Here is a 13464-nt window from a genome sequence, read left to right on the forward strand (position 1 = left end):
AATATTCCTCAAATATGATGTAGATTGAAGGCACTATACTCTGTAATTTCTCCGTATATTCTTATAGGACATTGATTATGCTCTCCACAAGTATGGAATTAGGAGGGACATCGATGTCTGTCAACTTTACCTCGCCAAAAAGTAGATAAGCGATTCGTTTACTCAACTTCTAAAGAATTACCAATGTTAGAATTGCGGGACTACTTGCAATTATTGCAAAGTATTATTTGGGAAGGCTATCAGGCTTCTTTACATGCTAATGGCTATAGCAAATAAACATGAATATTACTTCTACAGAGGACTCACCAATATCCCTGACCTGTCAAGATTCTCCATGCTGAGATACTTATGGCTGAACAACAACAAGGTAGGCAACTGGAAAGGCCTGCTGCACACTACTGTCTGCACTCATTGCACTGTAATGGGTTTGGGAATGTCTTTCACTTCCATAATTGTTGTGTAGTTGGACATTTGACAATCGAGATGGAAGGCAATTCATATTGGAAAGAAAAATACCATTTCATCTATGCATTTCCAGTGCATTTCAAACATAAGTGTAGAAGAAGAACAGTTTCTTCTTATTTTCTTTTCAGATCAAGGAGATCTCTTGCCACACTCTCAACTGTTGCTTGACTGAACTTTACCTACAAAATAATGAAATAACATCTATTTCAGGTAAGGATTTATGGTTTTCCTAAAATATACAGTAGGAATATACATTGTGTATTCTTTTAAAATGTGCTATTTGGTGGTATTTGTTTTCAATAAATTGAAGTATTAACATTAAGTGAGGCCTATGATGTTCTAGGTATCTTGTATGTATCTGTATTTTCCATTGACAGGGGTACTGAGTCACCTGACCTGTCTTAGAGTTCTCCTTCTGCACAACAACCAGATGAAGAGGCTAGAGGACCCAGTGGCTGAGCTGAGGAACATGCAGCACCTCCATACTGTTAGTGAGTGACCGATGTTAACACTCATACCGAACATACTAGGCCTCCACGTGCTACACAGTCATGTGAGGAAGAGGAAGTGAGGAAGTTCTGAAAATATTATATTTTTTGATTATGAAAGTATGAAAAATTCCTTTTGCAGGCTTTTTCCTGAATCCCTTCTCACAAGACCCTGAGTATCGTCAGTACGTGGTCCATCACTTGCCATCGGTGCAGTTACTGGACAGAAGAGGTAACGTACATTTCCAACATTAGGTAAAAGCAATTTACATTCTACAAAAACGGAGTACCACTGCCCCCTCCTGGCGAAGTCGTCATTGTAAAATGGAATGTGTTCTCAATAACCAACTCAGATAAACAAAGATAGCCTAATGAATAAAATTGTGTAAAACCCTGTATAGCATTTTTCCGACAGAAGAATGAAACACTGTTAGTTACATGTTAAGACAGCATGCTTTACACCCATTAGCATTTCTCAGACATGAACCTAAAATAACTGCCTGTCGACAGAGGTGAAGCAGGAGGAGAGGAGAAGCTCGTTCCAGCTGTTCAGTACGGAGCGTCACCGTGTCCTCCAGTCCCTGGCCTTCGGCAGACGGGCGGAGACTTCAGACATGACAATGAGGGACACCAACGATGACGGTCATCTACTCAAAGGTTTCGGTCTCGTTGGTTTGCTGCTCTTTTACAGTGTGTTGAAGCACTGGGAATACTTGAATCTGACAGGCTTGATAATTTCACCCTGCCATACATGTGTCATGCGAGATACTATATAGTCAACAAGTCTCTACTTGTCTCTACTACTACTACTACTACAGTAAGTGCCCTAATTCAATGTATGTTTATATCGTTTACGTCAGACAGATGTTTTAATTGATGATATGGCTTTGGCTTGCAGGTAGCTGTGGCGCAAGAAGATGTTTCAACAGGTCAGTGGTTACGGCTGTGATCTGTGCTCGTTTTGAATTTGAAACGTATGTCTTGCCATAAATCACTAGTGATAATAGTGACATACATTAATACAATTAGCTCTAAATGGAGCCTCTGGCTGCCTCGTTTTGAATATTGATGTTTCATTTAGGCATCGGAATCCGTTTGCTGAGATAGCAGACCCCAGGATGAGGAAGGCGATGCAGAGGTCCATCATGCAGTTCTCCTCAGTGGACTGGAGCGCCATCCCCACGGACCAGCAGAGACGGCTGGGAGAGTTGGACGGACAACCAGGGCCCAACATCCTCACCGTCAAGTTCAGATGACCGCTCCATCGTAGTACTCAATAGTTTAAAGTGGCTCCCTCTCCTCATCTCCTTTCCTTCGCCCCCAGTGAGCGAAAAATGCAGGATAGGTGAAACTAGCATCAGGCTGCCTGTTCACCAGTTCAGTTTAGATGTAGGAAAGGAGATGAGCAGAGAAATCCACTTTAAACTATTGAGATGCACCCACACCACTTAAACCAGGCAGAGAGGTGTGTCTCAGTATAGGATCAGCAACTCTGATTCCTTGCTGCTCTCAATTAAAAACATTTCCCATGCAAGTTGAGTCCATACTACTATATCATAAAATAAAATAAATAATTAAAAAAATTATAATAATATAATAATAACAATGGTGCACAAAACATTCATACTGGGTGATGAGGTTGATGTTTATTTTATTGTATTGCAATCACAGTCGTTTGACATCCTTGAAACATCCGTATTCAGCTTGACATACAGCAACATAATTAGAGAGGTGGGCAACTTGGCTTGAGTCATCTTTCCACCCAAGTCCCATGAGGGATGATGAGAGTATTATGGTGTAAAAGTCATTATTTTGGGGGCAAATACAAACCTTAAATATACTTAACTGTATGTTCACAAATTACCTCCTTTGTCAATGTGCTAACTAAGACATATACTTTATGCTAGAGTCTCTTAAGGCAGTCTTAAATGACCTGAACCAATACAATGTCAATCAAATGCACTACTTCTTCACAACACACTCCCTGAAATACTTCCATGTTCTCTAATAAAACCGGACAAACATCATTCCATTGGTCTATAGATATTTCAACATTTCACAGTAAATATGGATAACGTGACTGAAAAACAACATTGAATTTAAAAAAAACGAAACAAAAAAAAGTTGACACTTGTGACCCACATCCTTCCCCGTGTGCAATAGTGTTGCGCTGCTTTGGTGGCAATGTCCGATCATTGATAAATAAGGTTTTCTTTCTCTATTGGATCAGTCCAGAAGCTTGTGTGCTCCCTTATACTGCATCTCCTGGTTGGCTGTTGGTCTTGTGGGTAGACCTCCCTTGTAGGACCACAGTGTGAACCTGGAGTACGAGATAGCTGGGTGTAGGCATTGTGTCTCCATGGTTAACGTCCCCTCATAGGCTCCCCCTTCTCAGTTGTCGGTGGCTGGAGGGGAGTCAGGGCTGGGGGGCTCTCCCTGGGGGTCTGAGGGGGAGGAGGGATAGTCTTCACTACTCGGCTCCACAGAGAGGTCCTGCATGGAGCTGGACACATCCTCTGTCGCCTCACTCTCCTCTGAGAAAACAAAAGAGCACACTGTTTGACTGATGCCCAGGAGAGGGACAAGAGCCTGTTTGATCAGCTAAAGACCACTTCTGAAGTTGACTGCGAAAGTGTCCTATTATCCTGTCATTAATCAACTACAGTGGGTGTTGTCATGTCGTACCCAACTACTGAATGGTCACCTGGATTTACAGCAAGGTGGGTATGGATTACACCTGTCCATTGTACAGTGGGGGATTGTACATACCTTTGCTGCGTTGTTCTATTAGCCTAGCTGACTCCTCTTCCTGTTTTTCCCTCTGCTCCTGCAGTTTCTTGCAGACCTTCTTGTGGGTGAACCAGTGTGTTTTCTGGCAGTCCTGGTCACAATATATCACCTGCGTATAACAACGTATAAAAAGTGGGGTTGAACCATATTCAATACATCCCATATGAGACCAATGATATGATGTACAACGGTTGTGTGTTCGATTCCCGCTGAGACCATATATACTGAAAAATTTATGCACTCACTGCAATGTAAGTCACTTTGGATAAAAGCATCAGCTAAATGGCATATACACTCACTAAACACTTTATTAGGAACACCTGTACACCTTCTCATGGTGGAGGGAATGTTTTCTTGGCACACTTTGGGCCTGAGAGCAAAGGGAGGCCCTACCCAGTATTAGTATAGTGTTCCTAATAAAGATCAAAGGGAGGCCCTACCCAGTATTAGTATAGTGTTCCTAATAAAGAGCAAAGGGAGGCCCTACCCAGTATTAGTATAGTGTTCCTAATAAAGTGTTCAGTGAGTGTATATTATTATATTAAGTTGATCAACTGTATGACGGCTTTGTGGCCTACCATTTTACACATGGAGCATCTCTTATCTGCTCCTTTCTCTCCACAGGTGGTACAGAACTCCGCATCCATGAAGCCCACCTGACCCGTGATGGCCTGGGTCAGGACTGAGATAGCAGTGGGGTCGTTTCCCTGAAGGGACAGCAGGACAGAGGGGAGACAATGTCAAGGACAAAATGTAAGTAGCAATGGCCACAAACCCGGTGTGAAAATACCACAAACGGAATCAAAAAAATGTTCTCTGACTCTCAGCACAAAACCGTCACGAGAGAGGCTTCACTCCAACAAGAGCTGACCTCTAACGCTTGGATACGAAGACGGATTGAAAAGGGGTTTGAGTGACTTACGATCTCCACAGGAGCGATGCTTCTGACCAGCTGCTGCAGCAGAGTTGCGTCAGAGTAGGGGAACTTGCGGATACACTCTCGGACAAACTTCTCCTGGAACAACGGGAAGCCGTCGCTCTCCCGACCCTTCAACAAGCTGGGGGAGGGCAACAGTTTATATTCAATATAGTGGCCTATCAAAACAAGGTGTAGTATATCAGGGTATGTTGACACTTCACTGGCAGATTATTCATAGCATATTGTGCCATCTACTCTACAGCTTACAACATCGTGTTGCAGCTTTGTCAACAAAAAATAAAGGCGAAATATCAGTAACATATGAGAAGTCCTGAATGTAGCTCACCAGTTGCTAAACCCGCTGACCCAGGCCCAATTTAATGTGTATGTGGTTATAAAACACACACACACACACACACACACCTCTTAATGAGTCCGTCGAGCTTGTCGTCGCGGTCCTTGAGGAAGGAGGCACACTTGCTCAGCACACAGCTGATGTAGTGCATTTTCATGGCCAGCACTTCGTTCATGTCCTGCTGCTTCACACACTTCTCGCAGATGAGCTCCATCACACGCCTGCACTTCTCCAGGGCCTCCACCTCCGCCAGCAAGGGGTTCTCCTTCACCAGCATCACCATCTGGGGGGGGGGAGAGAGGGAGCAATGGGAGGCAAAGAGAGAGAGAGAGAGAGAGAGAGAGAGAGAGGGGAAAAAAGAGGGCCGGAGGCAGAGTTATTACATAAAAAGGCACAAATGAAGTAATTGTGTTTTTAGCAAGGCTCTCTGGGTAGTTAAGAGCAATTTGACTGCACTCCACATAGACTCTGCTTATCAGTGAGCCTTTGTCATTTTGCTTCCACCTAGGAAGACTAGTAGAGGCCATGATACCACCTAGGCCTCTACTAGTTGTTCAAGAGTAGTGAACACAAGAGTAAAGGGCTATTTTGGAGTACTTAGATGAAGAGTAAGCGGACCACTCACAGAGTGACTAAAATGCTCAACGACTAAAATCGTTGTGGTTAAAAAAAAAACAGTGGTGCTCATGGTTTACCTTGACAGGGTTAAGGTTGGTGCTCATGATGATCTTATGGAGAGGTCCTGACAGTTTGAGGGGCAGTTTGGGCTCCTTCTCCAGCCCCTGGGCTTTTGTGTAGTACTCCAGCCTCGTCCGGGAGAAAAAGTTGTTGATCACGGTCACACAGTCATGCTGCCCTGAAGAGAGGACGGACAAGACACCACTGGATCAGAAACCTTTAATATATATATATGTTTTTATATAAATGTCTAACTATTACAGTTGCCACCATGTACATGCCACAGAATATGAGGATGAGGATGTTGACACACTGTGTGTATGGAGATATGCTGGTTTCATATGTTGTAAACAACCGCTGTGTGTGATGTCAACACACACCGACAAACGCAGCCATCTGAGCTGCTGTGCGTCCGACGGAGTTGACCACATCTGTCTCCGCCCCGGCATCCAACATCATCCAGGTGATGTCAGTCTTCCCTACAGGTGAAGAAAAGAGGAAAAAAAGTCACTTCACACATTTAAAGATTTCTCATTGGACAAGTTAGGCCCTGTTGTGTAACATGTACAATAATAATATAATATAATAATAATAACATAATAATAATATAATAATAATAATAATAATAATAAATATAAACCATTGAGCTGACACTTTTGTCACATTGCAGTGAGTGCATACATCTTTCAGTATATATGGTCCCAGCGGGAGTCGAACCCACAACCTAAGCGTTGTTAGCTCCATGTTCTACCAACCGAGCCGCAGGGCTATCTCCTCTCTAAATACCTGACAGCCCAGCGAACATCAGCGCCGTGTAGCCATGCTCGTGTTCATTGCAGTTCACATCTGCCCCGTGTTGCAGTAGCAGTTTGCACATGTCCGCCTTGCCCTTGTATGCAGCATGCATGAGGGGGGTCATCCCATACTGAAGAAGAGAAACACACCTGTCAAAGACTGTACGACACTTCAGCGGTGTGTGATGTTTGAGAAAAGCATTTAAGAATTGTGGAGACCCTGGGACTGAATCGGGCCGACATCGATGACAAGGTATTTTATCATAGCAACAGTATGGTGGGATAATAATGATGAATCGGGACATGCTTGTCACACCTGATGTTGACAGACAGGCATAAACAATGACACTGAAACTGCTGTTCTAAGACAGCCACACTCAAGAGACCCTCCTTTAGGGCTCTGCCTATACCTCTTAAGTCATATGCACATGTCAGGAACAAAGGGGACATAAGCCCCCTGGCAGTTGGTTCAGCCTACATAGGCCTACTGTCCAATTTGAGGGCAAATTGTGAGATCAAGAAAATCAACAGTGCCAGCAATAAAATGATTTTCATCAAAACAGAATGAGAGACAAGAGATGGCATACAGTTACATTGTTAATGTTTAAATCGCTGACAGACACATCGACATTGTGGACATGTACCTCATCCAAGCAGTTGACTCGTACATCCTTGCAGCCCAATAGTCTTGAGGCTTCCTGAACATTTCCTAAGAAATTGGGATACAGTAAAGTTAATAAAGTGCGAATTAAGCATGTGTGCCATATCTTTATTTTCTGTTTATTGAGTATTCTTACTTCTAACTTAAAATAATCGATAACCAACAAAGCTAACCATGGCTTAAAATCAACAGTTGTTTTATACAGTATTATAGTACTAGTACTACTAAACGTTGGCACCTAGCTGGAGGTGAAGTATCCTCAGCTAGCCTAGTTTATGAGGACAAACCATTGACAAGGCAAGGGACAAACATGAATGCCAATCATCTCCACTTTGCTGACATCAACGATGCTTGCTAGCATTGCTTGACTAGCTGGGCATGCCTGGTCCAAATATGCATAGCTAGCTACAGTAGCTAACTCACAAGGTAATCAGCTTGCAATAATTTGCAAAAAAACAAAAAAACATTTAGCTGACAAATTGCACATTCCACCATCACGAGACAATGAATTTAGTCCATATTGATACTAGATCCACAAAGTTATCAGCAATGGATAAGATAGCTGTCAAAATTGTATTAGCATAAAAATGTTGCTAGTAGCTAGCTAAGGAGGCTTTACCTGCAGCAATAACCTGGAATAATTCCTTCTCGGTGGAAGATAGATCTCCCTTCTTCGGTGCTGACATGTTGGTTACAAATGCAGGTATGTAAACAATCGGTCGATACAATAAGGTAAACACGGAGGATAGACAGCCTACACTAAATCAGAATGACACGTTTGATTCTCATTCTGCAGTTTGCTAGCTGACTAGCTGGAGGCTTAGCTGTCACTTGGATTATACCACCATACAGTGGAGGGGTGGAGGTTGGAATATGTACTCATTATTTTTGTGTTTATTGTATCTACTAATTCAGGTTTCTAAGTAAAATATGTAATATTATTTATATAGTTTGACTTTTACAAATTCTGTAATATGTACAATGTCATAATATAATTTGTTCGTTACAAATGTAACGTAAAAATGCTCAAATTCCCCCATTCATTCAACATGTCTTACCAGGTCCACAAGTCTAGAAAGTTCATTCTTCCTCACGTTGTAGCACATTGTATATTATTGTAGTACTGATTTGATACATTATTGCTCTGATTTGATACATCGCTGCTTTGATTTGATACATTGTTGCTCTGATTTGATACATTGTTGCTCTGATTTGATACATTGTTGCTCAGATAGCACACATAATTCACGCGATTTCACACCAATTTAATGCTCGTTGGTCAAATCATTGAATCTATCAATAAAACACAAGAACATGCATGCACAGTGAATAGAGGCTTATTTGATAGGTAGATTTATAAACTGTTTTTTTTATTTTTTGATGTATGTCAAAGATGTATGTCACATTATTGGTATGGATGTAGACCTATGTGACGCCTCCCTGAATGTAACACCTGGCACAGTCTGTGATCGTTTGCATAATTGTCATGGAAAAACGTTTCAAGAAGCCGACCAATCAGCGGGCAAACCTATTTCCTTTAGGAATTCCCTATAAATCCACCTGTTGCATCGCCTCGGCCGCTGTTTGCCGTTGCATGATAAGAAAACTGCAATAGGCTACTTTGGATTAATTTGACATTTCTCGTGTGTGCGAGAATACTTGACAATCGACAATGGTTTGCGGCGGATTTGTTTGCACTAAGAATTCACTCTGCGCGCTCAATATACTTTACGTTGTGAGTACTAACGCATCACGTTGTTCCCATATGGAATGGAACTGAGATAGCTTCATCGTTCTATAAATGTCAATGAAGTAATGGAAAAAGTATGTCGTAATTGTGACGCATAAGCTATAATATACGCGTTCGAACAAGTTATAATAGGCTCGTCTCTCATTACTGTTATAGTTCTTCTCGAATAGCAACGTAGATGCCGCGCAAATTGAGAAGAGAAGGACTTGACATACCTGTCAAAATGACGTAAAGTCATTGCCTCCCCACATATCTCCGAATATGCGGCCTTACCATAGCTTTATTAACAATCTTTAAGACGCGCCATGATGGAAGAAACAACAGAATGAATATGATTAAATATAATGTTTATAATTTTTTTTTCCTGATTTAAAGAAATGAATTTATAGTTATAGGCTTTAATCAAGCTGAATGTGATGCATAACAGACGTTGTTGACATTTCCCACATTCAAATAATCAGTATGAAAGGGTTAATAATCAGTATGAAAGGGTTAATAATCAGTATGAAAGGGTCTTTGGAGTGTGTTTCCCTCCCCAGTGGACTTCTGTCATCACTCGGTATTGTGTCTGGCCCTCAGATGGTGAGCCTGCTGCTGATTGGGGTGGCAGCCTGGGGTAAATGGTTTGGCCTGGTCTCCAGTTTTCGGGTGGTGGCAGCAGTCATTGGCGTGGGTATCTTCCTGTTCGTGGTGGCCTTTGTGGGACTCTGTGGAGCCCTGAAGCACCACCAGGTCCTGCTGTTCTTTGTATCCTTCAGTTGTTGTAATAGGGTTGGTCTATGAGCAATATTGCTTATTCAGATGTTGACTATTAAACTAACCCTAACCCTGTATTTACATAGTTCTGTAGACTGTCAATTCGCGTTACAATAGCGGTCTCCCAAGTAACAACTGTTCCATTCTCATTACATCTCACAGAACACAATATCTTCTCGTATCCTTATTCACAGCGTAATGTTTGCCTAGTTTGTTATCAGGAGGATGTTTATTCCACGGGCTTCCTTAACTGGGCTTAGTACATGATCATCCTGTTTATGGTTTTCATGGTGCAGCTCTCTGTGTCATGTGCATGCCTGGCTCTCAACAAAGACCAGCAGGTATGTATGTATATGTGGTCTTAGCTATATACACACACTAGGTAATGGGTACCTTTTCAGATAGGTGATATTCTTGACCTTGTTCACGTATGATGTCTGTGTCGATGACGATGTACAATGAGTTGCGCAGTGTGGTTACAGCAGTAACAATGTCGATCATCTCTTTCTATGTCAATAGTCTCAATGTCAACCTGTTTGAATAATTTGTTTGAACATCAACATTGGGTCATTCATGATTACATGGGTGACGCAATGTCTCGTATGCTAATTACGCAGAACGCCTCATTGACGCTGGCAATCATGCTCTCTTGAACTGCCACAATGGCTTTCAAAGTTGGTGTCAAAGAAGCAGTGAGATCTGGTAGTATTAAATGCACATTACTTCTATGAAAAGATTTCAGTCATTTCTTATATTCCTACCTCATGGATTTAAAAAAAAAATCCAAACTACAATAAGGTGTTAGTCTATGACTGATTCAGGATTCATGAAGACACAATATTGACACTACCATCCATCTGACTTTGCTCCACTTGAATCGACTTGGGATTCAAACATGTGAAAAAAGCCTGCTATGCCTGCTAGGCAATCTCTTTCTCTAGAACTGCCCATACATGACACAGTAGTTGTGTATAAAGTTATTTTATTCTGCACCCATACATTCATGTACCAAACAGAATTTTCATCCTGTGAAAGTATACTCTTGAAATAAAGCACCAAATAAGTACTCTGAATGATACAATTTAGGGGTACATATGAAGAGCTTCATTCCAAAACGCTCTCCATTTGCAAAATCTTTGGTCATAGGACATTTATCAAAATTGATCTTCAAGAATATTATTATTATGTAAACAGATTGTATGTATGTAATATGGCTACCATCCTTTCATATCATGAAGGGTTTTATTTTTATGACGGCAGTCATTTTATTGGCGTTTTGGCATAAAACTCCTATGTTAAATGCCTCTCTGAGCCTCTACCATTGATAATAAATTCATGCCTGTCCTCATCGGTATACCCCTCCATAGGACCACCTTCTGGAGGTGGGATGGAACAGGTCTCTGACCACTCAGAAGGATGTAGAGAAGACCCTCAACTGCTGTGGCTTCAGCCACTTCAATTCCAATGACACATGTGACGCTGTAAGATGTCGACGTTTTTATCAGCAAGAACTTTCCCTCATAGTCTGACAGTATCAGCTAGAACTTAATATACGCCATTTAGCAGACGCTTTTACCCAAAGCGACTTGCATTGCCGTGAGTGCATACGTTTATCAGTATATACAGTCCCAGCGGGAATCAAACCCACAACCTTAGCCTTGTTAACGCCATGCTCAACCAACTGAGCCACAGAGGACCAAAACCTTAATCACAGTCAGGCAGTATTTCCAGTGATGAACACACGACTTAAATCCTCCTTGTCTTCTACACGTCCTCACACTCCAGGACTGTTTCTCCCACGGCTCCTGCGACCCCTGTGCCCCCATCATCCAAAGCCATGCTGGGAAGGTTTTACGCTTTGTGGGAGGGATTGGATTCTTCTTCAGCTTCACAGAGGTAAGCAACCTGCCATAGCACCAAAGCAGACATACTGCAACAGGGTGGAATCTGTTGTTAGCTGTGATATGCCTATACAAATAAACATGGATAAAGCGGAACATAAAAATAAGCCATTTTGAGATCAGACAGTAGTAGTAGTTCCAGGAATTTATTCCATATCTCTATAATACTGTTGTATGGGATGTTCAATCACAAATGTGTGAATATTACTGCCAATGTTCTTTTTGTCTCATTTTCAGATCCTGGGAGTGTGGCTTACGCACAGATACAGAAATCTGAAGGACCCTCGTTCAAACCCTGGTGCCTTTCTGTAAATACTAATACTATGTAGAGAACTTTGCAATGTTATGGAACTTTTTTTTTTAGATAGTTCTGTTTTGGAAATTGTACATAACATCTTTGGATTGTTTGATGTTTCCTAATGAAATATTACCATTACTGTAACAAAGAGAAAATACTTTTCTCCAATGCTGTGTATCAATGAAGTTAATGAGGACAGTTCCAGTCAATTTGAAACTTGATTGATCATAAACCAACGGAACTGCTTCCTTCGTCACATTGAAACTGAGCAGTTATTTTAAAATGTTATCTAACATGGTTGATGGGAGTCGAGAGCAAATGTCATGCATCAACTGTGCACACCTTACGCAAACATAGCACAAAGCGGCACAATATTTCCTGGGAAGCTCAATGTTGGATTCCCTGTTTCCAAACCTCTCTTTCGGTGGGTACCTAAACAGTACCGTCTTTGTTTCAGACAGCGTATTAGATGTCACAAGGATACAGTCAGTTCTGCAAGTTCAAAGCAGTGCTGTAATGTACCAATCCAGGCTTGTTTGGATCTTTATTCAAAAAGCATGTTGTAAAATAACTATTCAATAATAGACCATGCGATACATGACAAATGTCACCAAGGATATCAAGTAATTAAGTTAAGAAGCAGAACAACATTGTTTAGTGCTGCTATTATAGTTATTTACAGTGCTGGAAGTATGAGTGTGCCTTCAATGTTATGTTCCTGTGAATCCCTCTTGTTTAACTGGTCTCCAGCTAACAGAATTCACTCAGCGTTGGCATAGAAACTCATTCTTGCCTTGCCGCAATTGGCCAACCCCGCTCTCAGATCCGTTGTTGACAGTTTGTAGTCTTATGACACAGGAATAGGTCACTCAATGCCACCGAGCCACTCCCACATTCCTACATCTCAAACAGGATGAGAACCAGGAACCGTGCTAACTGAATTCCTCTGACTACTCCATCAGGCTGCCCAACCTGTTAACCAAGTTATACACACAAGTTTTTAACACAATGACCATCAGACAAACTAGCTCTTGTACCAGCACTATAGAATCTTAAACACTCTTTGTGATATATAACAAAGGATAGATAACAAAGGGTAACCTAATGTCAATCTTGTCTTAATCATACCTCATAAATCTTGTCTTAGTCATACCTGGGTCAAATACATGTTCAATTCCTGTAAAGTGTTTAAAGTGGGCTTGATTTATCTTGGCGTTTGCATTATTGGGACTATTCCATTGGTTCCATTGCATCAGGAACTAAATCAAGCACAGCTGAAGTATTTGAACGATTCTGAAACAAGTGACATCTGGTAGTATTAAATGCACATTACTTCTATGAAAAGATTTCAGTCATTTCTTATATTTCTACCTCATTGATTTAAAAAAAATCCAGGCTACAATAAGGTGTTAGTCTGTGACTGATTCGGGATTCATAAAGGCACAATACTGACACTACCATCCGTCTGACTTTGCTCCACTCGAATCGACTTGGGATTCAAACATATGAAAAAGGCCTGCTACACTAGTCACAGACATCATAAGCTAGTGTTCTATTAGGTCTATGATGCCAGTCTCCTCCCCTAGACCTGCCCCTACATCCTGCAGTC

The 13464-nt window shown here is 41.5% G+C and overlaps 3 protein-coding genes across 4 annotated transcripts; 2 read left to right on the plus strand and 1 right to left on the minus strand.

Moving 5' to 3' along the window:
* Positions 1-259: 259 nt before the first annotated feature.
* Positions 260-2136, plus strand: lrrc72 (leucine rich repeat containing 72; the record flags this gene model as incomplete). Its single annotated transcript, XM_083678583.1, has 7 exons — positions 260-367; positions 594-675; positions 843-956; positions 1096-1185; positions 1464-1610; positions 1856-1882; positions 2035-2136. 7 exons carry the CDS (start codon positions 260-262, stop codon positions 2058-2060), a joined length of 594 nt encoding a protein of 197 aa, XP_083534709.1. The 3' UTR covers positions 2061-2136.
* Positions 2137-2590: 454 nt separating this feature from the next.
* Positions 2591-7938, minus strand: ankmy2a (ankyrin repeat and MYND domain containing 2a). Of its 2 annotated transcripts, none has more exons than XM_083678857.1 (10): positions 7770-7938; positions 7134-7198; positions 6482-6620; positions 6076-6174; positions 5713-5873; positions 5086-5300; positions 4666-4801; positions 4322-4450; positions 3723-3852; positions 2591-3397 (listed from the first exon to the last, which is right to left on the minus strand). In XM_083678857.1, exons 1-10 carry the CDS (start codon positions 7834-7836, stop codon positions 3345-3347), a joined length of 1194 nt encoding a protein of 397 aa, XP_083534983.1. In that variant the 5' UTR covers positions 7837-7938; the 3' UTR covers positions 2591-3344. The 2 variants fall into 2 exon arrangements, with proteins under 2 accessions (XP_083534983.1, XP_083534982.1); XM_083678856.1 differs by having other exon boundaries at positions 2591-3487.
* A 753-nt stretch (positions 7939-8691) lies between these two features.
* tspan13a (tetraspanin 13a) lies at positions 8692-12059 on the plus strand. Its single transcript, XM_083678860.1, has 6 exons — positions 8692-8885; positions 9480-9647; positions 9917-9997; positions 11024-11137; positions 11442-11552; positions 11795-12059. Exons 1-6 carry the CDS (start codon positions 8823-8825, stop codon positions 11867-11869), a joined length of 612 nt encoding a protein of 203 aa, XP_083534986.1. The 5' UTR covers positions 8692-8822; the 3' UTR covers positions 11870-12059.
* Positions 12060-13464: the final 1405 nt, after the last annotated feature.

Source organism: Argentina silus (assembly GCF_951799395.1).
Source record: "Argentina silus genome assembly, chromosome: 10".
Taxonomy (NCBI): domain Eukaryota; kingdom Metazoa; phylum Chordata; class Actinopteri; order Argentiniformes; family Argentinidae; genus Argentina; species Argentina silus.